The 27,099-nt window shown below is 35.5% G+C and overlaps 1 protein-coding gene across 1 annotated transcript in view; it reads left to right on the top strand.

Moving 5' to 3' along the window:
* Nucleotides 1-27,099, top strand: part of ACADL (acyl-CoA dehydrogenase long chain) — a 76,894-nt gene that overhangs the window by 1,788 nt on the left and 48,007 nt on the right. Inside the window, exons 2-4 of the mRNA XM_053713391.1 lie at nt 8,662-8,832; nt 19,866-20,003; nt 21,898-22,062. Of these exons, the coding sequence (XP_053569366.1) occupies nt 8,662-8,832; nt 19,866-20,003; nt 21,898-22,062 (474 nt within the window). The remainder of the gene's footprint in view (nt 1-8,661; nt 8,833-19,865; nt 20,004-21,897; nt 22,063-27,099) is intronic.

The raw sequence follows: 27,099 nt of genomic DNA, 5'->3' as shown, positions 1-27,099 counted from the left end.
AATTGTTTAAAGTTACATTCTCTATCTGAATCATGAAAGTTTATTTTGGACTAGACTGTGCGTTTAAGTAAGCAATTTTTTTGTTTTACCAAAATATAAAAAATAATCTATGTATTTATTTATTTATACTTTTGGTTATTCTTTAACTAAAATTAAAGATTCATATATGACTTTACCATCATAGTGTAAAATTAAAACTATAAAAATCTGAAATTTTTTATACATTATTTTCAGAAAATTGTACTTTTATAATAATAACATAATTCCTTATGTTTTAGTTTTGGTATACAGTTCATGAACATTAGAATCTTAACCATAAGGAAATCCAGTAAAATGAGTGACCATACTAAAATATACAAAACCCTATCATACACAATGAATAATGGACATATAATGTCTCTAACCATAGTGAATATAAACTAAAGGTACGTTTCTACTTTTTACCAATTTATATAATGTAATTAGGAGCATAGTTATTAAACATTGACAGGAAAAGTGAACCTCAGTAAATCAGCTCTACTGAATAACATAAACTGAAGATACTGACAACACTATGGAGGCAAATTAAGTTTAGGGGCCAATCTACTATAAGTCAAATAAAAAATGAATTAATTAGATAACTGCCAAAAATTCTAAATATACACACACATTTAAAGACGACTACATTAAGAAGGCAAGAGTAAATGGACTGGGGGTTCAGCATGTTTCAAACGGGGACAAGTAGTGGTGTAATGTGAGACCGGTGGAAGTCCAGATACAATTCACTGAATAAATGGACGGCTTATTAAGCAACTTAGGCAACTGCTTATGGGTGTCTGGTTTGAGAGGGGAGCCTTTTTAGTTGCTTAAATGACCTTTTAAGGCCAATTCAAAACTGCAATGGAAAATACAGAGGCCGATTTCTTTGGGCTTAAAATGGTGGTTGTTGACATCAAATAATTATTGAGTGCTCCAGAGATTTAAATGTGGACTTGATTGTAACACTGCGTTGATTTGGGGAAACCTGTTTATCATGATTTAATAGGAGTATTCTTTTTGACATCAAATACATATTAATAGGTAGTTGTATTCTGTCTACTCTACCTACCTAAGTTTCTCAGTTATATATTTAAACTACTCTTCTGTGTATTCAAGACATAGTTGTCTTGCTTGTTGACTTGCTTTACTGCTTCTGCTGGAAAACTGTGCCTCACGTCTATAGGCATTCCATCAGTTACCATCCTGTTTCACATATTCTATTATTTATTTTTCTATAATAATTTATTTATTCAAGAACTTTTTAAATTGCTAATATACTAAATTCAGTTGTACTAATGTTCCCCACGTCTCTTAAAATTAAACATATAATGACTATTTCCTTTTCTAACATTGCACCTTTTTCATAGCGTGTTATCTGGTTACACTCTAGTTTGCCAGCCGCCCTTTCACTGCAATAAATAAGAAATTTAAAAGAGTAAATAAAAGAGTTTTTGGTGTTAACTTTAACACATATTTGCTTAATGATATTGTTCATTTCACATTCCATTTTACTGGAAGGTAAATGGCTACATTTTTCCAAGTGAAAATGTTTTTCTTTTCTTTTTTTTTTTATTCGTTTCCACACGTCACATATGTTTTTCTCCTCCATATATCTTGAAAATTCCCTTATTTAAATCTACGAGCGGCAACACAAAATAAAACTCTCAGCCCATTTATGTATTTCAGAAGTAACAATCATTGCATTTTATGGAAACCATTAATCTTTTCAAAATGACTTAGTGCTCTGAACAAAAATAAACAGCATCATTTATGTAAAACAGAGTGAAAAAGGGTTTAAGTCACAGAGGAAACATGATTTTCTTTAAATGGCATGAAACAGATTGTATAGAACAAAAATTGGGATAAAACTGGTACAGTTTGATAAATTATCTATTTCCTCTGTCAAAATGAAGGCACCTGATTAATGTGTATTCCCTCAAAACCATATATAGTAGTAAAGAGTATGTACATGTATACTGGTTTCAGTAAAGAACTGTAGGCAGATTTATTTTGAGAGCATTTGACAATGATTATATTTTCTTTAACTGGTTCAACATTTCTTATTTTGTTTTTTTAATTAATATATAAAATATACATGAAAATCAGTCACTTTATTCATCTGCTGATAAGTTCAATTTGGGAAGCACAAAAGCATGAAAAAATATTTGGCCAGGCCCTTTTTATATATATTTTTTTTAGAACCTGAATTTTTTAAATTTTTTATTCTTGAAACAGAAATTTGTTCTGCAAAATAGCTATATATTTATCCTCTGTTTGGTACCATTGGCACATTTTAAATTTGCTGAATGAAGAAATGAGTTGATCTGTATATTTGTGCATTGAATATTTAGAAAAAAGACGCAGAAAATAAATAACTAAATATTTAACTTAGCAACTGAGATAAGGGAGCAGTCTGCAGAGGCTTATATACACATAATCACAGAGGTAAAAAGTGTATTAATTTAAAGGGATACTCAGGTTAAATTACATTTTCATGATTCAGATACAGCATGTAATTTTAAACAACTTTCCAATTTACTTCCATTAAAAAAAATGTGCACAGTCTTTTATATTTACACTTTTTGAGTCACCAGATCCTACTGAGCATGTGCAAGAATTCAGACTATACGTATATGCATTTGTGATTGGCTGATTGCTATCACATGGTACAAGGGGAGTGGAAATAGACATAACTTTGAAATTTGTTATAAAAAAATCTACTACTCATATAAAGTTCAGACTAAGTGCTATTGCATTGTCTTGTTATCTTGCATTTGTTGATTATGCAAATCTAATGTTTTGACTGGTCCTTTAACTGTGTTGGTTATGCAAAATTAGGGAATGGGTAATAAAGGGATTATCTATCTGTTTAAACAATATACATTTTTAAGTAGACTGTCCTTTTAATTAATTTGCTACATAGAACAGAGAGATTTGAAAGGCTGTTAATGAATCTGTTCCAGAAAGTATGAGGCTTTAGCATAAGATACATTTGCACATTTTAGATAAGGCCCCACTGAAGCAGAAAATGGGCATTTAGGAATTTTTACAAATTAAAATAGACTTAAAGGACCATAAAGTCATAATAAGACATGTATGATTTAGACAGAGCATACGATTTTAAACAACTTTCCAATTGACGTCTATTATTTAATTTGCTTCCTTCTCTTGTTATCCTTTGCTGAAAGGTTCAGTTAGAAACCAGTAGTGCATTGCTGCTACTTCAACAATGATACCAAGAGAAGGAAACATATTTGATAATAAAAGTAAACTGGAAAGTTGTTTAAAATTCTATGTTCTACCTAAATCAAAGATTTTTTTTGGATTTCATGTCCCTTTATCGATATTAGATAGTTGGTAACCATGTACCTGTAAAGCTGAACAAAATATTTGGTTTAATATAGTATAGCATATTAACCTAAACTTTATTTATAACAAATATAATGACACACACAGAGATGTAACTAAATAGGATACACTTTATTCTTTCAAGTTTGAACTCTATTCCAAAGTGTTTAAGATTCACCTGAGCCTCGGAGGTCTGAAATGCAAATAAACCTCCAATCCTTTCTCACTTTTTGTAGCAAGTCTCTAATGGTAAATCATTGCTTCCTTTTATATTTCCTTACGTTACATATAATAGGAAATAGCTCTCTCCAAATCATAACTGCATTGGAATAAGAGACAAATAGGTCCTAGCCCAAATGATGCCTTTCGAGACAAGAATTACCAAACTAGCAGATTTGGGGTTTATTAGGTGCCCTTATTTGGCCACTGGAAACTTTGTGAGCAATGGCAGATGGTCTTCATAGATTAATCAGTACCTATTAGTGTTATCAAATCATTGCACTGTAATTACAGCATATAACAAGAAATAACCCTTTAATGATATTTCTCATAATTATTCAAAAGGATAAAAGTCAGTATTTTTCAACAAAAAAGTTATCTTATTTCTTTTTTGTCTTCATTTTTTCTTTCTTTATCTCTTTATTTCTTTCTCTTTTCTTTCTTTCTTTCTCTTTCTTTTTTTTTTTTTGGTGAATTTCTAAAGTCGTAACAGATTTTCGTTTCTAAGATCCAAATTGCTCAATGTCCTAATTAGCCATGACCTCATTTTAACCCTTAGGTCTTCCAAAGTGCACGATCGCTTTGTTCAAACCCCCCAAGGCTATCATGTTCAAAGTTTACATTTCAAAAATCATTTAAAATTAGTTTGTTACAAGAGTGCCTGCTGTCTTTAACATCAAGACAATCATAATTACAGATCCCCAGCCTTAAACTTCCAGGCAATGAAAGATTCCAATCAATCTATTTTCACGAGTTACAAAACAAGGACAAACTTTTAATAATTTGATTCTATTTTTAAAGACTTTTTTTTTATATTATTAATATTTCTTGGAAGTATTTAACTGGGTACATAAAAGATGTTCAAACACAATATTGTTTATTGCAGTAAAAATTGGACTCTTTTCAAAAATGTTAATTAGTTCCATTTGCGGCAGACAGTGTTTTTATGATTACAAACAATAACAGCACATTCTCGTTTATTGATTTGGGTGCGGTTTGGTTTATTGTTAACAGGACTCTCAGAGTTACTGCCCCTCTATGACATTTCTCAGCAAACGTACATGGAATAGCAATACATTTTTACCATTAATTTAATTTACATTACAAATTTTACACTTTATAAAGTAAACATTAGTCTCATAAACTTACCTTTCATTATGGGATGTAGAACTTTCTTTGATTTGCCATTATTCTTCTTTTTACACATTTATATTGTTGTATTTTTATTTGTAAATTCAGATATGGAAATAATTGCTTAGAAACAAAAATATATAATTGTCTTTACATTTCACCATATCTAAGTTGTTTATAGTTATAATAAGGTACTGAATTTAGATCCTAGACGGATTAGGGGTCACATTATGTAGCTAAACTGGTTGAGGCCTAATGCCCTTTAATATTCTGTTTATATCTTGCTCAGTCACTGCTGTGAACTTTGCTCTACTTTTGCAGGTTGTGAGTACTATAGATCTTAACCCTTAGCTATCAAAAGCATTGCAAAGCTGGCCTCTTCAGTAGACAAATGGTTAACAGCCGTTTTTACTGCAGAATTGGTCCAATTAAAGTAAAGCAAAATTATTTTGGAAGACCAAATATTTTTATAAAATGTTTAATATTAAATGTTAAATACATTTCTGCTGAAGCTCATTTTTTGTGTTGTATGCTATCCTTTCACTTGCTATATAGTACACTAGTTAACATAAAAACATATTTACAACAGCTAAAATATCAAAACTGCTTCAATTTGAGAAGCATTTTTACTCTGTTTTCTATTAAAATGGTACGGCTTGCATTTTGTAAGCACAGTTTGTCCATCCCCAAGGGCTGGAGATACTCCAGGCTTCAAGGATATCTGTGTGTTTGAGGACAGATGTGTCAGTCAATGTTCTAGACACTTAAAGGGCCACTAAACCCAAAATCTTTCTTTCATGATTCAGATAGAGAATAGAAATTTAAACAGCATTACAATTTACTTCTATTATTTATTTTGCTTCATTTTTTAGATATCCTTAGTTGAAGAAAAAGCAATGCACATGGTGAGCCAATCACACGAGGCTTCTATGTGCAGCAACCAATCAGCAGCTGCTGAGCATATCTAGATATGCTTTTCAGCAAAGCATATCAAGAGAATAAAACAAATTAGATAATATAAGTAAATTAGAAAGATGTTTAAAATTGCATTCTCTTTCTAAATCATGAAAGAAAAAATGTGTGTGTCATGTCCCTTTAACTAGACCTCAGTCATACTGCACAGCTGCAACATAGAGACAACTGGCATTTCTCCCCATTTTTAAACTGTTGTAGTAAAATAATATTTTATATATATATATATATATATATATATATATATATATATATATATCTATATCTATATCTATATATATATATATATATATATATATATATATATATATATATATATATATATATATATATCTCTATATATATATATATCTCCAAAGTCATTTAGCCTGTAGCCCAGCACTCCAACCAGGTGGAGTAGTCACGACCTGGGTGCAATCCTCAAAAGTAATAAATACAAAAATCCATATAGAAAAATATACGCATTATTAAAAAATCCCTGGTGCACAATAATGTGGGCAAGTGGCTTTTTGTGCTGCACCTCTTTATTCAGATTGTCACATTTCTGCCTGGCTGTTGGGTATTATGGCAACCACACTCAGCACATAACACGTCGTGGTCTTCTTATTCTTAAAGGTTTTGTACCCAGTGATGAATAGACTGTAGATTGCACCAATGCCTATTTGTGGAACAGAAATGCTGCATGACCATGGTTATGATCCGAGCATTGATAGGGCTGGCAGACAGAGAGATGAATCTGATCTGAGGGGCTTTATTATAGGTATATGTGGCTAGCAAAAGGTCTGCAGGGTAAGGGTCTGTTCTTATGTGTGCAAATGGCCAATAGATATAATGCAGGGCCAGGTGTCTGGTCTGATATGGGCATGTGTGTGATTTATTAAAATTATTTTGTGTGCCAGTAAAAAGGGGGATACGTAGCTAGGGCTAGTCTTATTGACCTTTGGGGGAAAAAATGTATGTATCTAACAGAGTTCTTCAAACTACTGGTCGGGACCCATTACTGGGTCGCAACACCATGTTTACTGGGTTGTGACGTGTGTGTGTTGAATATTTGTGTGTGATATATGAATGTGTTGTATGAGAGTGTGTTATTACCTTATACAACACTTTCAAGTTTGACTACAATCTGGAATAAAGTACACACCTACTGTAATCACTTAGTCACTTGCCAATAATTGCAGCTATCTTGTTCGTTCAGAAAATTTCAGACCAAGCATAAAAATAGGGTCGGGAAGGTATGTGGTATCATGGCACTGGGGCTTCGGGGGGGAAAAAGTTTGAAGAGCCCTGATCTATCATACATACACCTCCTTAAAAAAAGAAAAATCATCTATATAATCTTTCTGCTGTCCACAAAAATAGTTTTGTCTGATTATCCAGCCGTCTGTGGACAACTGCATAAGGTACAAAACATGTGCAGATTGTTTTTATCATCTAAGCTAAGCAGAGAGACACGTAGAAGGCTGTGCATGTCTATTGCTTGTTTACAAACCTCTGTTCATGTAATCTCTCATGTGTATTACCATTGGGACCTTAAAAAAAAAAAAGTGCTGTACTACACATATACAAACACACATGATCCTCCAAACTCAAAGCATCGTTTGCACGTTTGTGGATGAAAGTTTTACATACTGGTTGCTTTTGTTTTAACACATGGGCTGAGAAAGCATTTAACAAGACAGCCCAATGTGTGTGTGAATGTGCAGATGATGTTTAGTTTGGAGGAGTGTTTGTCCCTGTATATGTGTAGACCAACTATATAGTAGTTAGGAGACTGAAAATCAGCACAATGTTATTAAAAAAAAAAAAAGCAAAACTAAACATTGTTAAAAAAAACACTACCAGATGGGTAATATACATTTACAAAACATTTTATGCAAAGAGAAATCTGGTGTATAATGGCCCTTTAAGTGCTTTGTGTATGATCTTGAATGCTTACTAAAACAACATTCTAAACAGTAGTTGCTTCAGCTAATTTATATCAGTGTCTAATTGGCCCCAAGGGCGAACACGCTGTGATCTGAGATGTCATTGCAGAAAGATTGGGGCACAATCTTTCTTATGAGCAATGCACCTTTTTTATTACTACATTTGTATGTTAGAAAAGGAAACTAATTTATTTGAGACATTTTACACTTGATTTTTTTGTCTGCAGCTAATTTGCAATGCCATTTTCAACTTCTGCACTATATTATAAAACTTTAAAAATTGCTTTATTCTACCAACACATTGCAATTGAATTGGGGCTTTAGTGTAACTGCCTAATTTAAAATTGAATTTGATTTAAAAATTACCTGCAGAAAATGTTTCACTAAAATAAATCTCATCGCAGAAAGTGGGAAAAAAGTTCTGCCTCTGGGCTAATTGGTCACAGCAAAGCAGATATGATGACTTATACTCGAGCTATTTCTTGATATTTAAATCAATGCAGATTTTGCTAATAAAATTTTTTTTTTTTTTTTTTGGTGACAATTGATTCCAGTGGGGTTGCTGATTTGTAATATGCATACATAAATGACTTGTGTTCCTTTTTAAAGGGTCAGTATACACCAATATTCATATAACTGCATGTAATAGATACTACTATAAAGAATAATATGCAGATACTGATATAAAAATACAGTATAAAACAGTTTAGAAACTTACTTAGGAGCTTCCAGTTTAGCTCTGTTGAAAAGGTTAGCTGGAACACCCACTGAAAGTGGTTGTATACCGAAAAGTGCAGGCACTCCCCCCCCCCCCCCCCCCCTCTGCATATGAAAGGACTCTTTACTCAAACAGGAGCAAGCTGGAATAGGTATAAATCAGTATACTTCTAAAACATTGGGTCTTAGTTAGGAGCCTGAAAATCGGCACAATGTTATTTTAAAATAAGCAAAAGCTTACTGAAGTGTCTTATGGTAAGTTACCAGGTGAGAGTCACTTAAGTTGACGCATTCCCCTTTTTTTTTTTTTTTTTTATCACTTCTGTAGACATCAGCACAGCCAGCCAAAAGATAGCACTGAAGCCCTACGCCCAGAGCCTTCTCATGCCAAGACCTTGATGGACATAGGAGTAAGACGCATCTTCTCTGAAGAACATGACATCTTTCGACAAAGTGCCAGGAGATTTTTTCAACAAGAAGTAGCGCCATACCACGCAGAGTAAGTCATGTGAATTGCTGATCTCGGCACAGTATTGTGGAACGGCTATAGGCAGAGTCAGTCCTTTTACCAAATCTCTCTTCATTTTTATGGCTTATCTCATTTTTAAAAGAATATTGTTTTCTGCAGCCAAATAACCTCCCAAAGAAACAAAACGTAATTTTCTAATATAAATATATGTAGTAAAAAAAAAAAAAAGCTTTGCAGAATATTTTCTTTCTTTGTTTTTTTTTTGTCCCCCTTTCTTGTATTTTAACTCCAATTTTTTTTTTTTTTTTTAAAGTCAAGAATTGCCAGTACATACAACCCTAATGCTGCTACATTTTACACATAGACTGATCCATACAGTAGCTCACTTATATTTGTCCATAACTGGCGTCAGCAGAAGAGATTAAAGGGACAGTTTACTCAAAGTTCTCACCTTTTTCCTTTGTTCCCAATGATTCATTTTACCTGTTGTGGTGTATTAAATTGTTTACAAGCAGCTCCTTTACCCTTATTTCAGCATTTGAAATAGCTGATTTAGGCTGTGGTATCCTCACCTATAACTGAAGTTTCTACTTAAAGGGGCAGTATACTGTGAAATTGTTTTTCCCTTAATGTGTTTCCAATTACTTATCTTATACCAGCAGCAGAGTATAAAACATATGGGAATTGCTTCTTTAGGATTAAAGTGAAAGTAAAGTTAGTCCCTTTCGAACAGATTATTTTATTCCACTACCTTAAAGGGACACTGTACCCAAATTTTTTCTTTTGTAATTCAGAAAGAGCATGCAATTTTAAGCAACTTTCTAATTTGCTCCTATTATCAATTTTTCTTCATTCTCTTGCTATCTTTATTTGAAAAAGAAGGCATCTAAGCTTTTTTTGGTTTCAGTACTCTGGACAGAACTTTTTTTATTGGTGGATGAATTTATCCACCAATCAGCAAGGACAACCTAGGTTGTTCACCAAAAATGAGCAGGCATCTAAACTTACATTCGTGCATTTAAAATAAATATACCAAAAGAATGAAGAAACTTTGATAATAGGAGTAAATTAGAAAGTTGCTTAAAATTTCATGCTCAATCTGAATCACGAAAGAAAAAATTTGGGTACAGTGTCCCTTTAATCTACTAAGATCACTAACTTTATTTTAACACATTTTTCAATTACTGTAAGTTTTTAAACATATGTAATTTCCCTACCGTTATATTATCCGAACTCCACCCATCCTTTACTTCCTATTTTTTGGAGCTTTGGCATATAGAGCGGTCCCACCCGCTCTATACGTAACTTAAAAGTGCATGCACAATGACAATTTGTTTTGCGCATGCGCTAATCCGCTATGTATCTGTCAATTTACTGCCCAGATAATGTGATGCGCTTCACAGTTTAACATCAATGCCGATGTAGTTTTCATTTTATGGCCAGAGAAAACAAATGCCCATGCGCGAAACTGGAGTGCGCTCCTGATATAATAGTGTCGGGTAATATATTTGCGCACGCGTAGATTACGAAGTAGGCGGATGACGTGGTTTCACAACCGCCTAACGGCCAGATTTTCAATTGGCTGTTTAAAAAATGTGACCAGGAGGTAAAAAAAAAAGAAAAGAAAATGACGGGTTGAATTTAGAGAGTCCAAAAAATCTAATAATTCTGGCGATCACTTTTGATTACAGCTACATTTACCAAAAACGATGAATGAAAGTCATATTTATTTTGCACAAAAACTGTTACTCAGAATCGCAAACCAGTTTACTTTCACTTAATTTTGTATATGAAATAGCTTGTTTGGTTCTTTGACACCACAACCCATCAACATGGGTTGAGCTTGCAGATCTTACGTTATCAGTTTCTCTATGCACAAATGCTTATCTTTGTTTGTATACGAAATCCCAATAATCAGAGAGAACAATTGAAAATTATCTACCTTCCACTGGGAGTGTGATTTCTTCTGCTGGCTATGTTTACACAGCTTTTTAATAGCATATACTTAATTATAGAAACTTTCAGTATAGGTAGGGATACCACAGGCAAATTCAGCTATTTCCATTGCTGATATAAAGGTAAATGAACTATTTGTAAATAATTTAATACATTCCAGCATGTACAACTGATCATTGGGGACAATTTAAAGGGGGATTTTTTTAGGGTAAACTGTTCCTTTAAGCCCAGGCAATGTAAACACAGTCAGCAAAGGAAATTGCACTCCCTGTGGGGTGTATAAGAGATGACTAATAAAATAATACATTTCCATTATTCTCTCTAGGTATTGAGCTTTGGTTTACAGACAAAAGATAAAGCAAATGTGTGTACACTAAGTGATAACATAATGAGATCTGATTTTTACCTGCAAGCTCAACGCATTGTAATAGGTTGTGGTTCCAAAGCACAAAATCAGCTAATTTATATACACAAACCTGAAAATGCAGCTTCTCATACATTTTATACTCTGCAGCTGGTATAACAAGTCCTCATTAAAAGAAAACAATTTTACAGTATACTTTTCTTTTAAAGGCTTTTAAAATGGCAAAACGATGCAACTTTGCCACACACATTGACAGCCTAAATACATTAAAGGGATGTTATGCTAGACATAATGATGTATTCAAATAAAAGACTAGCCAAAGAGTTATTTGTAGATATATTTTTTTGCAGTTATATTAGTTGTTTAAATATTGAAGCTATAAATGTAAAGGTTTAGGTTATATTAAGTAATGGGGGCCTCCCTGTTTGAACTAGTTTTCTATCTTCTGAGAATAATGAGGTAAAGATGTAAACCAGGCAATAAAATCTAGTTTGTGTAAACAAGGCTTTGTGGAAACCCACACAGCCTTGTATGGATTGTCCATGTCATTGCCTGATTTTTATATATATCTATATCTATCTCTCTATTTGTTTGCACAGGACACTGAGATATGGTGAAAACTCAAGTTCAAACATGGCGGCACCCATTACTTTAAATACCAAATAAGCACCCAATCAGTTTTGGTTGTGCACGCCAAAAAGGTTACTGCATAACTTTTTAATATATCAAAGTTCCAAAGAAAGGCAGCACAACCAACCAAGACATGACTAAGGGTTGATAGCCCGAAACGTAGTCTTGTTTTCTGTATCTACTCCTGGTGAAAAGAAATAAGACGTTTGATATAATTGGTTGTGCTGCCTTTCTTTGGAACTTTGACCCATTCCTTTAAAGAAAATTAAGTGAAATTGAGAAAACTCAACAAGTTTTAGAGTTAAATTACAGGAAAAGTTGACACAAAATTTTCAAATATACTTTTTATTATTTATTTTAACCACACAATATTAAACATTTTATATTACAATCTCATACTGTTTTTAATATCCCTTTTTAAAACGTTTTATCTACAGACCTTTTGCAATGCATTATTTAATTACTGATCTATACAATCTATACAATGCATATATAAAAAGTATTCTATTACTTTAAAGGAACATGAAACTCGAAATGTTTCTGTCATTATCCAGATAGAGCATTTATTTTTAACCCCTTAATGACCACAGCACTTTTCCATTTTCTGTCCGTTTGGGACCAAGGCTATTTTTACATTTTTGCAGTGTTTGTGTTTAGCTGTAATTTTCCTCTTGCTCATTTACTGTACCCACACATATTATATACCGTTTTTCTCGCCATTAAATGGACTTTCTAAAGATACCATTATTTTCATCATATCTTATAATTTACTATAAAAAAATTATAAAATATGATGAAAAATTGAAAAAAAAACACACTTTTTCTAACTTTGACCCCCAAAATCTGTTACATATCTACAACCAGCAAAAAACACCCATGCTAAATAGTTTCTAAATTTTGTCCTGAGTTTAGAAATACCCAATGTTTACATGTTCTTTGCTTTTTTTGCAAGTTATAGGGCAATAAATACAAGTAGCACTTTGCTATTTCCAAACCAATTTTTTTCAAAATTAGCGCTAGTTACATTGGAACACTGATATCTGTCAGGAATCCCTGAATAGCCATTGACATGTATATATTTTTTTTTTTAGTAGACATCCCAAAGTATTGATCTAGGCCAATTTTGGTATATTTCATGCCACCATTTCACCGCCAAATGCGATCAAATACAAAAAATTGTTCATTTTTTCACAAACTTTCAGTTTCTCACTGAAATTATTTACAAACAGCTTGTGCAATTATGGCATAAATGGTTGTAAATTCTTCTCTGGGATCCCCTTTGTTCAGAAATAGCAGGCATATATGGCTTTGGCGTTGCTTTTTGGTAATTAGAAGGCCGCTAAATGCCACTGCGCACCACACGTGTATTATGCCCAGCAGTTAAGGGGTTAATTAGGGAGCTTGTAGGGTTAATTTTAGCTTTAGTGTAGTGTAGTACGACCCCAAGTATTGATCTAGGCCCATTTTGGTATATTTCATGCCACCATTTCACCGCCAAATGCGATCAAATTAAAAAAAAGTTAAATTTTTCACAATTTTAGGTTTCTCACTGAAATCATTTACAAACCGCGTGTGCAATTATGGCATAAATGGTTGTAAAAGCTTCTCTGGGATCCCCTTTGTTCAGAAATAGCAGACATATATGAATTTGGCGTTGCTTTCTGGTAATTAGAAGGCCACTAAATGCTGCTGCGCCTCACACGTGTATTATGGCTAGCAGTGAAGGGGTTAATTAGGGAGTTTGTAGGGTTAATTTTAGCTTTAGTGTAGAGATCAGCCTCCCACCTGACACATCCCACCCCCTGATCCCTCCCAAACAGCTCCCTTCCCTCCCCCACCCCACAATTGTCCCCGCCATCTTAAGTACTGGCAGAAAGTCTGCCAGTACTAAAATAAAAGGGTTTTTAAAAATAATAAAACATTTTTTTAGCATATTTACATATGCTACTGTGTAGGATCCCCCCCCCCCCCTCCCAAAACCACTCTCAAAGCCTCCCCTCTGCCTTAATTGGGGCCATCTTGGGTACTGGCAGCTGTCTGCCAGTACCAAGGTTTGCAAAAAAATATGTTTTTTTTTATTTTTGCCCGGTTTTTCTGTAGTGTAGCTTCCCCCTCCCCACAGACCAACCCCCACCACCTAACTGATTGTATTTTTTCTCTAATTTGTTTATTTAATTTCAGTGTTTGTTTTCATTTTTCTACAAAAAAATTTCTGTGTGTAGCGGTTCCCACCCGCTCCCTCCCCGTGCACGCGCCCACCCTCCCGTGCACGTGCGCGCGTCAGTGCGCGCCCCCTCGCATCCCAGCCCACGATCCCGCCCCCCTCCACATCACGAGGGCCATCAATGGCCGCCTCCCGGTCCGGCTCCCACCCACCAACTAAGTAAGCCACCGATCTCCGGTGCAGAGAGGGCCACAGAGTGGCTCTCTCTGCACCGGATGGCTTAAAAATGTTATTGCAGGATGCCTCCGTATCGAGGCATCACTGCAATAACCGGAAAGCAGCTGGAAGCGAGCAGGATCGCTTCCAGCTGCTTTCCACACCGAGGACGTGCAGGGTACGTCCTCAGGCGTTAACTGCCTTTTTTTTGAGGACGTACCCTGCACGTCCTCGGTCGTTAAGGGGTTAAACAACTTTCCAAAAAGTTACATTAAAGGGATGTTGCAGTCTTTCATTGTGTAATAACAAGCACTAAGCAGTGGGTTATACTTAATAGAAATCATTGTAATATGTATTATTCATCATTTTAAATAGATTTTTTATTTTTTTTTTGTATTTCTTTTTACACTACATTTGTGTAGTGTCCATTACTTCGTGTCACAGCCCTTAAAGGAGGCTGTGACCTCTCCATGAGGGTTTATCTAGCTTGATGTCTTAAAACCTTTAGATATAGTTTATTATAAAGGTAATAGACTAAATAACTAAGTCAGATTTGCTCATGCTCAGAGCTGGCAGAATATAATGTAAGTTTAAAAAATGTTCCCCTCGTCACACTGAGGGCAGGGGCTACAGTGAGAAATTCTTATGCCCATTTTGCAAGAAAAATAAAAGTTAGTTACAGGTATAGCTTGCATTTGGCAGAGCAGAAGAAGCAGGTGGGAAAATATATGGAGGGACTAACAAATATGCTAGAGGTGAAGATAAGTCTAGAAAAGGTTTCCATAATGAACTGCAGTAAGAACTGTAGCTTGGGAAATCAGGCCAAGGCAGGATATGATGAGGGAGTGTGGATCAAAAACATTTTTACACAAAGGAAAGAGGTCACAAGACATGAGCAAATTCTCCCTATCCCTCACAATTAGGAAGCAGTTAGTTATAAAACTCAGTGAGGGTTAATAAACAGTGCTCCTTTGGTGAAACAAAAAAGTTAAAGTAAACAAAAACAGATTGTGTATTAAAAAAAAAAAAAAAAAAAACCCACAAAATTACTTGTTTCAAGCATTCAGGGATAATTATAACCTATATTAATCCACTTTTCTGAGTGCTTCAGATCCTTTTCTTTCTCTCAACTTTACCCCAAGCATTTCATAAACTTGTGAGCCCACATGTTTTGTAGATCACATAGCTTAAGGGTGGGATATGTTACTTATGTACAGCCCATCTGTTTCATTTGGACTTTGAGGTTTACTCTGCATAAACAATTGTATAATTATATAATAGCTCTGGTATATAGTTTTAGATTAAGGAAAGACTGGAGTGGCCGGTCGCATGAAAGGTCTAAAAGGTCCTAGATCGTCGGCTTGGGTATTAATCCTGTATGTTATTGAGGACTGTGAACCATCATTTTACGAAAGAAAAAATAAATAAATTAGGCTTACCTCATAAATTCTTTTGGTATGAAGATGGTCCACAGGCCCTGCCCGCTTCATTGGGCGACAGTTGTAATGACACCTCTATAGACACTGCTTTTGTCTTTCCTACCTTTCTTTCCTATTCTCTACTTGGCAATAAGTAAAACTTAGAGGTGGGAGGGTTTTTAAAGCTCTTGTATGGGTTCTTGACCTTCTCCTAATGGTGGGAAATATATTGCATGTGTTATGGAGGACTGTGGACCATCATCATTCTGAAAGAAAATTATTTTTCAGGTAAGCATAAATTGTTTTTGTGCTCCTTACGTTTGGAATATGATCAGTTCTAATAAGATTCAAGTGACAGTCTCTGCAGAAATTCAGAAAAAGGGAATTTTTATTCTCCGCTCTCTAGACAGTGTATGCTAGAAGAAGCGTGTGTAGAGACTCAACAGCTCTTAAATATTTTTCCTGACCATAGTTATAAATAAATACTGTATCCAGAAAGATGACATCTTAACACCAGAACATGAATAGTGACTTGAAATTTTTGAGTTTTGCTGGCATCATCAATTCATGTTGTCAGACAATATGGTGGATGTGTTTTAAAGTTAAATAGTAGTTTCTTAAAAATTCAGAAGACAAAGAAGTCTTAGGGGTCCGCTATAGCGAACCATGTCCGCCGCACATCGATAAATGCCAACAGCATACGCTGTCTGCATTTATCATTGCACCAGCAGTTCTTATGAACTGCTGGTGCAATACCGCCCCCTGCAGATAATCTGCCGCTAGCAGGGGGTGTCAATCAACCCGATCAGAGCAGGCGGACAGGTTATGGAACCGCTGCTTCATAACTTGTGTTTCTTGCAAGCCTGAAGGCTCACCAGAAACACGGGGCATCAAGCTCCGTTTGGAGCTTGATAAATGGACCCCTTAGTCTCAACCAGTTTCATTCCCATCTCAGCCAATGTACCAATCTGTCTAATCTATCCATGCATCTCGCATCCATGCAAATTAGAGCAAACCTGGTGATGGGATCCTTTTTTTTTTTTTTTTTTAGATTAACACTTGTAATGAAAATGGAATGTACATAAGTAGTTATTACTCAATATATTTCAAATGGTTGATTACAGGCTCTGATACATTTTCAGTAAATACTGGGCAGCAACGTTTTACATTCCCTTTCAATGAGAGACAAAAAGCAGCTCTTCAAGAAGTGTCCCAAAGAAACAAATGGCAGTTCATCTTCCAGCAGCCCTCAACTAACTACAAGGCAGATTACATTAGCTGGGTACCAATCTACCAGACTAAATAGAAATTTTAAAAGGAAGATTCCAAAAAAAATAGAAGAAAGGTGGGCAATTAAGCAATTCAATTTAGTGAATCAGCAAATTACACATTCTTCATCCCCCCCCCCATCCCCTCAAACATGGGGAACCTTATCTTAGATGGGGACTTCACACTGATCTGTGTTTTTCCTACTGTTTATTTGTTTTCTCAACTATTATGCGGTATAAGAAAGAAAATGACATTCATTACAATACCTCTTTGACCAAGGACGCCTTGCCATCTGTCTTTCAGGAAGCTAGCATTAGAACCGCTGTAGACACTCCCAGTGTTTCATGGGGTTTGTCATCGGGAGCCAACGTTTCATCCATGCCCACAGAAGCTGAAATGGGTGGTTTGGTTGTTGAAACGTTGCATTATATGATTTTTAAAACTGATGAAGAGATATTGAAGAATGGTAGATACCTCTGCTGTGTGTTAGAGTTTGGAATATCTTTGGATGACACAATGCTTGCTTATTGAACTGTTAGGCCATTACTTCAGCCTGCTAAAGTTATTCTGTTTTCTGAATTCTCTGTGCTTTCTGTGGAAAAATCAATCTGTCCTCCAGCAAGATGGTAGAGGGGGTGCTATGAACTGCTACTCAATTACCTTGAGTGTTTTAATTCTTTTACTTCTTGCATCATATGACACAATTCTTTCCCCTTTTTCTGGATAAGAAAGCAGGAAATATGACAAAATATATCATGTTACCGGAAGTTATTGGTTTTTTTTTGTGTGTGTTGTCAATAACTCATCCAGTAAGGCCAGTCAGATTATTCAGACATCATAAAGGACTTTCCCCTACAATAACTAACTTTCTACCAAGATCATTTGGTGTATAGGCAAATCATACATCTTAAAAGAAACTCTGGGATCCTTCTACAAGGACAGCTTCTGTCTTCTTGGGCAATGGGGGTAAATAAGCCTAAGAGTATTGTTAGTTGGGGTTTTGGAAGACTCCTTATACATTCTCTACTCAATACAAATTGTCTGTTTAGTAGTCTGCATTGGTAAAAAATTTAAAGGAAAATTTTGAATCAATAAACATTCATATCTTTTCAATTTATTATACATCATATTCTTTCCCACTCTTTAACATTGCTTTGCAGTCCTCTCTTGTCACAATCGGACAGATAGCTCTGTATCTTTTCTCATATCCTAGACTTAGATAGTACTAAAATCAATTTTCTATCCTCTGATGGCCATTAACTGTAAATAAGGGAATGAATAAGAGGAGCCATATTTTAAGGGTAAGGTGCTCAGTATTAGCTAGGATATGTACAAAGACATATAAACATACTGTTTCCTAAAATTTGTACTTGAACATAATGGAATAAATCATATACAGTCATGCAGATTACTTAATCTATGATCGGACTCAAGGATTGGCATTTTTGTGGTCCTTGAGGACATATTACACTGAATACTCCCTATAAAAGGTTTAAACGTACATAGCAAAACAAACTTTGCAATTCATTATTTTATTTGCTTGATATTGCTGCAATTTAATTGTAGTTTTCCCACAGTCCCCAGAGAGAATAGATTGCATGACCATGACCTTCGAACATGCTACACAGTGATTGCTTGATAAATGCAGGACCTCTTTATATATTGGTCCGTAATTGGCAGTACAAAAAGGAGATAACGATAAATAGTTCTTTTGACTTTTCAATGGTTTATCCCTGGATTGCAAAACCCTGTGATACAGTTTCAAATGCTTTTTAAACATTTATTTTTGTAAAGGGAACTTTTGCTATGCAATGCTGGGATTAATTTCTGAAGCACTGGTAAAAGAAAATGAATTTCCCTCTAAAATAGACCTGTCCCCCTATTGTGGCAAATATGTGTTTTGTCCGCTAATATTGTGCAACCAAAGCTGGAAATTTTGATGGCATTTTATAGAAGTCCTGCTAAATAAAGTGTATAGAAGGGGAAGTTTGGAAGTAAAACACATTATTTTTTCTTTATGCTAAGTGAGCAGATTGCATGTTGGATTAAGAAATATCACTTTGTAATATACAGGTACATATTACAAAATCCAAATTTATTCTGAAATCCAAACTCTTTATTAATATTTAAAACCTTTTTTACGGTTTGATAGTGCTATGTATACGCACTTATTAGAAATGATATAAAACTACCTTTAGGTTGCATGAATAAGCTCTATTATAACCGGAAATATTGCCTAAATGACAAGATATTGTTGTATACACTTGGTTCCATCCCCTCTCCAAACTGTCTCATTTTAAAGATACAAAAAATCCAAACCTTTTCTGGTCCCATGCAGTTTGGATAAAGGGTTTTTCTACCTGTAGGAAACAATGTTTTTCTCTAGATTTGTAGCTAAATGTGTTGGCTCTAGTGTATACCTGAAAAACACTATTGAGATTATCATTATTTGCATGTAATATGATTGCAAATGTCGGTGATTTACTGGAAAAGAGCCACAGAAAATAAATAAAAAAGGGGGACATTTAAAGGACCACTAACCCATTTTTTTTTTTTATTTCCTGAGGATACAATTTTAAACAACTTTCCAATTTATCTAATCTATCTAATTAGTTTAATTATTTTGGTTTCTTTTGTTGAAGGAGCAGCAATGCACTACTGTGAGCTAGGTGAACACATCTGGTGAGCCAATAACATGAGACATGTGTAGCCACCAGTCAGATGCTCCTAAGCCTACCTATGTATGCTTTTTAACAAAGGATACCAAGAGAAAAAAATCTAATTAGATAATAGTAATAAATTGAAGAGATGTTTAAAATCACATTCTCTATTTAAAGGGACATGAAACACAATTTCATGATTCAAACTTAGGCAGCTCCATATAAGCACTATTAGGAGACTAGTTTAGTTTCTTTATCATACTAATTCAATCTTCTTTGCACCAATATGTTGTCGTAGTTTATGGCTTTTTTTTTTATGCTTTTAAAACATGACCATAGAAATGAGATGCGTTTTATTGCATAATGAAGTCTTTCATTCCTTGCAGATGGGAGAAGGCCGGGCAGGTGAGCCGAGAAGTCTGGGAAAAGGCAGGTCAGCAAGGGCTTTTGGGCATTAATATTCCTGAAGAACACGGCGGCATCGGTGGGGATATTCTGTCATCAGCCATTGTGTGGGAAGAGCAGTAAGTGATGTGACATTTTCACTTGTTCTATTCTGGTTCAAGTTCAACATATGCCCTGTGTTGTACCCTATATATGTAACCCTCTCTATCCATCATCTGATTCTTTACAAGTTTTACTTTTCTTTATTTTCAAAATATTTCGGATCATTATCTCTTATCCCCCATCTTTGTTTTTCCTGTTTTATTCTTTATCTGCGCTATTGTTTGGTCAAGCAATACCACTCTGCTAAATAATCTCCATAGAGTTCTAAATAATGCAAATTTAGATTATTTTTGTTTTTGCTTCCCTGGTATTTATCTGGTACCCATAAGTGTTTAAGGATGTGGAGTAATCAGGCACAACTATAGAGATCTAGAAAGTCCTTGAAACTTGCTAAACAAGAATAAAATTAAAGCTCGTAATATTCCTCAGATTTGCTTTCTATACTTTTGTTCATACTAACCTTATCTGGAAAAAATATGAGCGATTGTGCTAAAGTTTAGGGTTATTTTCATCTTTTCTTCCATTTTATGTTTAAATATTTTTTTATTAAAGTTTGCAAAGATTTATGAAGTACATTTTACATCAAAATTTGCCAATTACGTTTTCAGACAAATTGAAAATAAAACACTTTGTCATAACAAATAAAGTTTCAAACTTGTATAACTCAAATATTCAAAAATTAGATCTCAGTTCTCCGCAATCATGATGTAAAACATAACATATATGGTGTCCTAGACCTCCCTCTAAGAGACATTAAAGAGAAAGGGAGAGAACTTATCCCCTTGAGCAATGTAAGAGAAGGAAGGTAAGTTATACCATAAATTTATATGGGAAAAAAGGGGGGGGGGGGAATATAACATGGGTAAAGGTGACGACATATCCAGCAACAGCTGGATAAGCTTATCATGGTAGTGCTTTTGAATCAAAGTGTGTAATGCATGGTACTCCTATTGGGTAGATCCCGCTTTTCTTCCATTTTAAAGGGACATGGAACTCCACATTTTTCTTTCATGATTCATTAAGAGCATACACTTTTAAACAACTTGTCTTTGTATCCTTTGTTGAAGAGCACTAAGGCAACATTTTCACAAGAATTTGTACATATGCAAGAGCTCTAGCTGGGAGCACTTTTTCCTGCGGTGTAGTGCTCCAGATACCTACCTATCTATCTCGTCAACAAAGAATAGTATAAAAATGAAGAAAATTTGACAACCAACGTAAATTGTAAACTTTTTTTTTTTTTGTATGCTCTGTCTGAATCGCAAAAGAAGAATTGAGGTTTTATGCTCTGACACCTCTACATATACATAATGTACTACTGTATAGTGCTGCGTAATATGTTGAATAATTAATAAGTTTGATAAATTATAGATAACTCATTAAAGGCTGTGAAAAACTGCAAGCGAACGCTCAACTACGCGACCTGACGCAGCAGAGTGCTCGGAGATGAAAAGGCAGGACACACTGAGCGCACACAGCTGGATCTACTCTCTGCGCGCCGCTCCGCTTGCAGTGTGTCACAGCCTTTGTCTTGTCCTTAAATTTTCATAGAATAATAATTTAATTGTTTCTAAAATGTGTCCAGCGAGTCACAACTAAAACAACTTCCTATCCCTTTACTTTTAAGGATATGTGTAAGCTATCCCAGGGACAATCCTGCACTTATTACAGCTGCTCTTGATTTTTTTGCATTGTGTTTTCCCTTACACAGCTTTCCTCCTACGTACTAAAGAATCACTGAATCTTCTGTCTCTGATTGTCCAGGTGTTGTTTCTCTCTTTAGATATAGTCCCTCAAATCCGTTTAATCCCTTTATTTCTATCCAGCATGTAACATTATACGTATAACATTGTTTTCTCTAAGAATAGTAAATAGTGCAGCTATTATGTCTCTGCTTTCCTCCCACCCTAGGATGTATGTGAACTGCACAGGCCCAGGGTTCAGCCTTCACTCTGACATTGTGATGCCTTATATCTCAAGATATGGCAGCAAGGGCCAGATTGAGCGTTATATTCCAGAAATGGCTGCAGGCAAATGCATTGGGGCCATTGCTATGACAGAGCCAGGGGCTGGAAGGTAAATATATGTGTACATTTAGTTTTCATGGGTCATAAGTTCAAACCAAACAATCCGACTGACAAATTATGTCTGAGGCCTTAATCAAGAAAGAAAGGGTTACTTGATGACTATTTTTTCATTTTTGCAGTGTGAGTAGAACTGCAGCAGCTGCACACATGCATGACAAATAACAAATTAGACTGGGCTAAAGTTAAAGGGACACTAAACCCATTTTTTTTTTTTCTGTAATTCAGATAGAGCATGCAATTTTAAGCAACTTTCTAATTTTACTCCTATTATCAATTTCTTTGTTCTCTTGCTATCTTTATTTAAAAAGCAAGAATATAAAGCTTAGGAGCCAGCCCATTTTAGGTTCAGCACTCTAGATATAGCTTGCTTATTGGTGGCCACATTTAGCCACCAATATGCAAGCGTAACCCAGGTTCTGAACCAAAAATAGGCTAGGTCCTAAGCTTTACATTCTTGCTTTTTAAATAAAGATAGCAAGAGAACAAAGAAAAATTGATAATCTGAGTAAATTGCAAAGTTGCTTAAAATTGCATACTCTATCTGAATCATTGAAGAACAAAATTGTGTTTAGTGCCCCTTTTAAAAAAAATAATAATAAAAAAAAAAAATAATAAAAAAAAAATATATATATATATATATATATATATATATATATATATATATATATATATATATATATATATAATTCATTTCTATTAATTTTTTTTTCTTTCATGTAATTAGCAAGAGTCCATGAGCTAGTGACGTATGGGATATACATTCCTACCAGGAGGGGCAAAGTTTCCCAAACCTCAAAATGCCTATAAATACACCCCTCACCACACCCACAATTCAGTTTTACAAACTTTGCCTCCGATGGAGGTGGTGAAGTAAGTTTGTGCTAGATTCTACGTTGATATGCGCTCCGCAGCAAGTTGGAGCCCGGTTTTCCTCTCAGCGTGCAGTGAATGTCAGAGGGATGTGAGGAGAGTATTGCCTATTTGAATGCAGTGATCTCCTTCTACGGGGTCTATTTCATAGGTTCTCTGTTATCGGTCGTAGAGATTCATCTCTTACCTCCCTTTTCAGATCGACGATATACTCTTATGTATACCATTACCTCTGCTGATTCTCGTTTCAGTACTGGTTTGGCTTTCTACAAACATGTAGATGAGTGTCCTGGGGTAAGTAAATCTTATTTTCTGTGACACTCTAAGCTATGGTTGGGCACTTTGTTTATAAAGTTCTAAATATATGTATTCAAACATTTATTTGCCTTGACTCAGAATGTTCAACTTTCCTTATTTTTCAGACAGTCAGTTTCATATTTGGGATTATGCATTTAAATTATTCATTTTTTCTTACCTTCAAAAATTTGACTCGTTTTTCCCTGTGGGCTGTTAGGCTCGCGGGGGCTGAAAATGCTTCATTTTATTGCGTCATTCTTGGCGCGGACTTTTTTGGCGCAAAAAATTCTTTTCCGTTTCCGGCGTCATACGTGTCGCCGGAAGTTGCGTCATTTTTTGACGTTATTTTGCGCCAAAAATGTCGGCGTTCCGGATGTGGTGTCATTTTTGGCGCCAAAAGCATTTAGGCGCCAAATAATGTGGGCGTCTTATTTGGCGCTAAAAAATATGGGCGTCGCTTTTGTCTCCACATTATTTAAGTCTCATTTTTCATTGCTTCTGGTTGCTAGAAGCTTGTTCTTTGGCATTTTTTCCCATTCCTGAAACTGTCATTTAAGGAATTTGATCAATTTTGCTTTATATGTTGTTTTTTCTCTTACATATTGCAAGATGTCTCACGTTGCATCTGAGTCAGAAGATACTACAGGAAAATCGCTGTCTAGTGCTGGATCTACCAAAGCTAAGTGTATCTGCTGTAAACTTTTGGTAGCTATTCCTCCAGCTGTTGTTTGTATTAATTGTCATGACAAACTTGTTAATGCAGATAATATTTCCTTTAGTAAAGTACCATTGTCTGTTGCAGTTCCTTCAACATCTAAGGTGCAGAATGTTCCTGATAACATAAGAGATTTTGTTTCTGAATCCATCAAGAAGGCTATGTCTGTTATTTCTCCTTCTAGTAAACGTAAATTTTTTTTTAAAACTTCTCTCCCTACAGATGAATTTTTAAATGAACATCATCATTCTGATTCTGATGACTCTTCTGGTTCAGAGGATTCTGTTTCAGAGATTGATGCTGATAAATCTTCATATTTATTTAAAATGGAATTTATTCGTTCTTTACTTAAAGAAGTATTAATTGCTTTAGAAATAGAGGATTCTGGTCCTCTTGATACTAATTCTAAACGTTTAGATAAGGTATTTAAATCTCCTGTGGTTATTCCAGAAGTTTTTCCTGTTCCTAATGCTATTTCTGCAGTAATTTCCAAAGAATGGGATAAATTGGGTAATTCATTTACTCCTAAACGTTTTAAGCAATTATATCCTGTACCGTCTGACAGGTTAGAATTTTGGGACAAATCCCTAAAGTTGATGGGGCTATTTCTACCCTTGCTAAACGTACTACCATTCCTACGTCAGATGGTACTTCGTTTAAAGATCCTTTAGATAGGAAAATTGAATCCTTTCTAAGAAAAGCTTATCTGTGTTCAGGTAATCTTCTTAGACCTGCTATATCATTGGCTGATGTTGCTGCAGCTTCAACTTTTTGGTTGGAAACTTTAGCGCAACAAGTAACAAATCATGATTCTCATGATATTATTATTCTTCTTCAGCATGCTAATAATTTTATCTGTGATGCCATTTTTGATATTATCAGAGTTGATGTCAGGTTTATGTCTCTAGCTATTTTAGCTAGAAGAGCTTTATGGCTTAAGACTTGGAATGCTGATATGGCTTCTAAATCAACTCTACTTTCCATTTCTTTCCAGGGTAACAAATTATTTGGTTCTCAGTTGGATTCTATTATCTCAACTGTTACTGGTGGGAAAGGAACTTTTTTACCACAGGATAAAAAATCTAAAGGTAAAAACAGGGCTAATAATCGTTTTCGTTCCTTTCGTTTCAACAAAGAACAAAAGCCTGATCCTTCATCCTCAGGAGCAGTTTCAGTTTGGAAACCATCTCCAGTCTGGAATAAATCCAAGCCTGCTAGAAAGGCAAAGCCTGCTTCTAAGTCCACATGAAGGTGCGGCCCTCATTCCAGCTCAGCTGGTAGGGGGCAGGTTAAGTTTTTTCAAAGAAATTTGGATCAATTCTGTTCACAATCTTTGGATTCAGAACATTGTTTCAGAAGGGTACAGAATTGGTTTCAAGATGAGACCTCCTGCAAAGAGATTTTTTCTTTCCGGTGTCCCAGTAAATCCAGTGAAAGCTCAAGCATTTCTGAATTGTGTTTCAGATCTAGAGTTGGCTGGAGTAATTATGCCAGTTCCAGTTCCGGAACAGGGGATGGGGTTTTATTCAAATCTCTTCATTGTACCAAAGAAGGAGAATTCCTTCAGACCAGTTCTGGATCTAAAAATATTGAATCGTTATGTAAGGATACCAACGTTCAAGATGGTAACTGTAAGGACTATCTTGCCTTTTGTTCAGCAAGGGAATTATATGTCCACAATAGATTTACAGGATGCATATCTGCATATTCCGATTCATCCAGATCATTATCAGTTCCTGAGATTCTCTTTTCTGGACAAGCATTACCAGTTTGTGGCTCTACCGTTTGGCCTAGCTACAGCTCCAAGAATTTTTTCAAAGGTTCTCGGTGCCCTTCTGTCTGTAATCAGAGAACAGGGTATTGTGGTATTTCCTTATTTGGACGATATCTTGGTACTTGCTCAGTCTTTACATTTAGCAGAATCTCATACAAATCGACTTGTGTTGTTTCTTCAAGATCATGGTTGGAGGATCAATTTACCAAAAAGTTCTTTGATTCCTCAGACAAGGGTAACCTTTCTGGGTTTCCAGATAGATTCAGTGTCCATGACTCTGTCTTTAACAGACAAGAGACGTCTAAAATTGATTGCAGCTTGTCGAAACCTTCAGTCACAATCATTCCCTTCGGTAGCCTTATGCATGGAAATTCTAGGTCTTATGACTGCTGCATCGGACGCGATCCCCTTTGCTCGTTTTCACATGCGACCTCTTCAGCTCTGTATGCTGAATCAATGGTGCAAGGATTACACAAAGATATCTCAATTAATATCTTTAAAACCGATTGTACGACACTCTCTAACGTGGTGGACAGATCACCATCGTTTAATTCAGGGGGCTTCTTTTGTGCTTCCGAGCTGGACTGTAATTTCAACAGATGCAAGTCTCACAGGTTGGGGAGCTGTGTGGGGATCTCTGACGGCACAAGGAGTTTGGGAATCTCAGGAGGTGAGATTACCGATCAATATTTTGGAACTCCGTGCAATTTTCAGAGCTCTTCAGTTTTGGCCTCTTCTGAAGAGAGAATCGTTCATTTGTTTTCAGACAGACAATGTCACAACTGTGGCATACATCAATCATCAAGGTTTGGGCGGAATCCAGCTCCTGTCTAATCTCTGCGGTTCATATCCCAGGTATAGACAATTGGGAAGCGGATTATCTCAGTCGCCAAACGTTGCATCCGGGCGAATGGTCTCTTCACCCAGAGGTATTTCTTCAGATTGTTCAAATGTGGGAACTTCCAGAAATAGATTTGATGGCGTCTCATCTAAACAAGAAGCTTCCCAGGTATCTGTCCAGATCCTGGGATCCTCAGGCGGAGGCAGTGGATGCATTATCACTTCCTTGGAAGTATCATCCTGCCTATATCTTTCCGCCTCTAGTTCTTCTTCCAAGAGTAATCTCCAAGATTCTGAAGGAATGCTCGTTTGTTCTGCTGGTAGCTCCGGCATGGCCTCACAGGTTTTGGTATGCGGATCTTGTCCGGATGGCCTCTTGCCAACCGTGGACTCTTCCGTTAAGACCAGACCTTCTGTCTCAAGGTCCTTTTTTCCATCAGGATCTGAAATCCTTAAATTTAAAGGTATGGAGATTGAACGCTTGATTCTTGGTCAGAGAGGTTTCTCTGACTCTATGATTAATACTATGT

The sequence above is a fragment of the Bombina bombina genome, chromosome 1 (genome assembly GCF_027579735.1).
Source record: "Bombina bombina isolate aBomBom1 chromosome 1, aBomBom1.pri, whole genome shotgun sequence".
Classification (NCBI taxonomy): domain Eukaryota; kingdom Metazoa; phylum Chordata; class Amphibia; order Anura; family Bombinatoridae; genus Bombina; species Bombina bombina.
Note: the sequence above shows the minus strand (reverse complement) of the source record. Positions and strands in the feature narration are given on the sequence as shown.